General features: G+C 23.4%; 1 protein-coding gene across 1 annotated transcript; it reads left to right on the forward strand.

Moving 5' to 3' along the window:
• Nucleotides 1-121: 121 nt before the first annotated feature.
• Nucleotides 122-1879, forward strand: PRSY57_1413900 (RNA guanylyltransferase; the record flags this gene model as incomplete). Its single annotated transcript, XM_012909756.2, has 1 exon — nucleotides 122-1879. The coding sequence occupies one exon, from the start codon at nucleotides 122-124 to the stop codon at nucleotides 1877-1879; it is 1758 nt and encodes a 585-aa protein (XP_012765210.2).
• Nucleotides 1880-1989: the final 110 nt, after the last annotated feature.

Genomic DNA, 1989 nt, shown 5'->3' on the forward strand with positions numbered 1-1989 from the left:
ATTTTTTTTATTATTATTTTTTTTTTTTTTTTTTTTTTATTTTTTTTTTTTTTTTTTTTTTTTTTTTTTTTTTTTTTTTTTTTTTTTTTTTTTTTTTTTTTTTTTTGTATTTTTCATAAAAATGATCACGAGTACATATCACCCTGGAGAAAAAATTGAGAATGAGTTTTTGAAGGAAAAAATTCGCTCCAAAATTAACGAAATGTTAAAATGGAAAAGGAGAGGTTTCCCAGGTTGTAATCCTGTATCTTTAACAAATCATAATATAAAAAATTTATTTACGAAAGAGTATTTAATATGTGAGAAGACGGATGGAGTACGGTACTTTTTATTTATAGCATCAAATACCACATTTTTGATTGATAGGAATTATGAAATTTTTAAGAATGATATGCATATACCTACCATAGAAGATTTATCCAAAAAACAACAACTAACTTTATTAGATGGAGAATTAGTTGAAGATATTATATATAATGAGAAGACTGGTGTAGAAGAAAAAAAAATTGTCTATTTGATATATGATGGCTTATATATACAAAGAAAAGATATAACAAATTTATCTTATTTTGAAAGATTAACCAATGTGTATAATTATGTTATAACACCTTTAAAAAAATATAAAAAGTCTCAAAAAAATAAAAAAAGCAAAAATAATTTACAAACTAATCATGAAAATGAATCTCTATATATTGAACTTGATGAAAAAGATAATATTAAAAAAAGAAAAAGTAATTTAAATAATATGTTAACTGAGGAAGAAAATGTATTGATATCTCATAAAAAAAATGACCATCCACATATCAATAATAAAAATATGAACGGTGTTAATGTGAATGATGTTAATGTGAATGGTGTTAATGTGAATGGTGTTAATGTGAATGGTGTTAATGTGAATGGTGTTAATGTGAATGGTGTTAATGTGAATGGTGTTAATGTGAATGGTGTTAATGTGAACGGTGTTAATGTGAATGATGTTAATGTGAATGATGTTGATGTGAATTGTCTTAATGTGAACGATTTTAATATGAATAATGTCAATATAAACAGTATTAATATAAATCAAGACTTTAATAATCATAATGAAAAAAATAATATATTGATGAATCATGGAATTCTTTTGGAAGAAAATAATAATGGTATACAAAACATTGGAACGAATGATAATATAAATTCTTTAAATAATTGTAACTTACTTTTGTACAAACGTGAACAACATAGAGAACAAAAAGAATATGAGGAAGAAGAAGATGAACGTTCCTATTCATCTGATGACACTGCTTCAACAATACATGAGGAAGAAATTCCTTTTGAAATATATTTAAAAGATTTTTATCCAATAGAAAAAATATGTGAACTTATAAAAATTATGAAAAAGCTACCTCATTATTCTGATGGTATTATATTTACACCTTTACATTCTCCATATATAACAGGTAATTTTTATCAACTCCTAAAATGGAAACCTCTAAATTTAAATACAGTCGATTTTGGTATAGAAACTATATACGATGAATATAATATTCCTAGTAAATTTGAACTCTTTATATCTATAAACGGAGTAAGGACATCTTATAAATGTTATCTTGCTGAATATGGAGATGTCTACAAAGAATTGTTACAATTAGCTATTTCTAATAAAATATCACATTACATTATTGAGTGCTATTATGTTTCCAAAAATATCTTCTCAATTTGTAAAGGTGAGAATGGTAGGGAACAAAAAGTAGAAGGCGGATGGATAGCTCAAAAAATAAGATTCGATAAAAATATTCCAAATGATATATCAACACTAAATAAAGTTATACAAAGTATACTGGATAACATTACTATAGATTCATTAATCAAAGAAATATCCAGAAATAGAAAAGCAAAGTAAAAAAAGTAAAACACCAAAAAAAAAAAATTTTTAAATATACCTTATAAGTGGTATCCACGTTTATTTGGTATATATATATATATATATATGTATATTTTTTTTTTTTTTTT

This window comes from Plasmodium reichenowi, chromosome 14 (genome assembly GCF_001601855.1).
Source record: "Plasmodium reichenowi strain SY57 chromosome 14, whole genome shotgun sequence".
Taxonomy (NCBI): domain Eukaryota; phylum Apicomplexa; class Aconoidasida; order Haemosporida; family Plasmodiidae; genus Plasmodium; species Plasmodium reichenowi.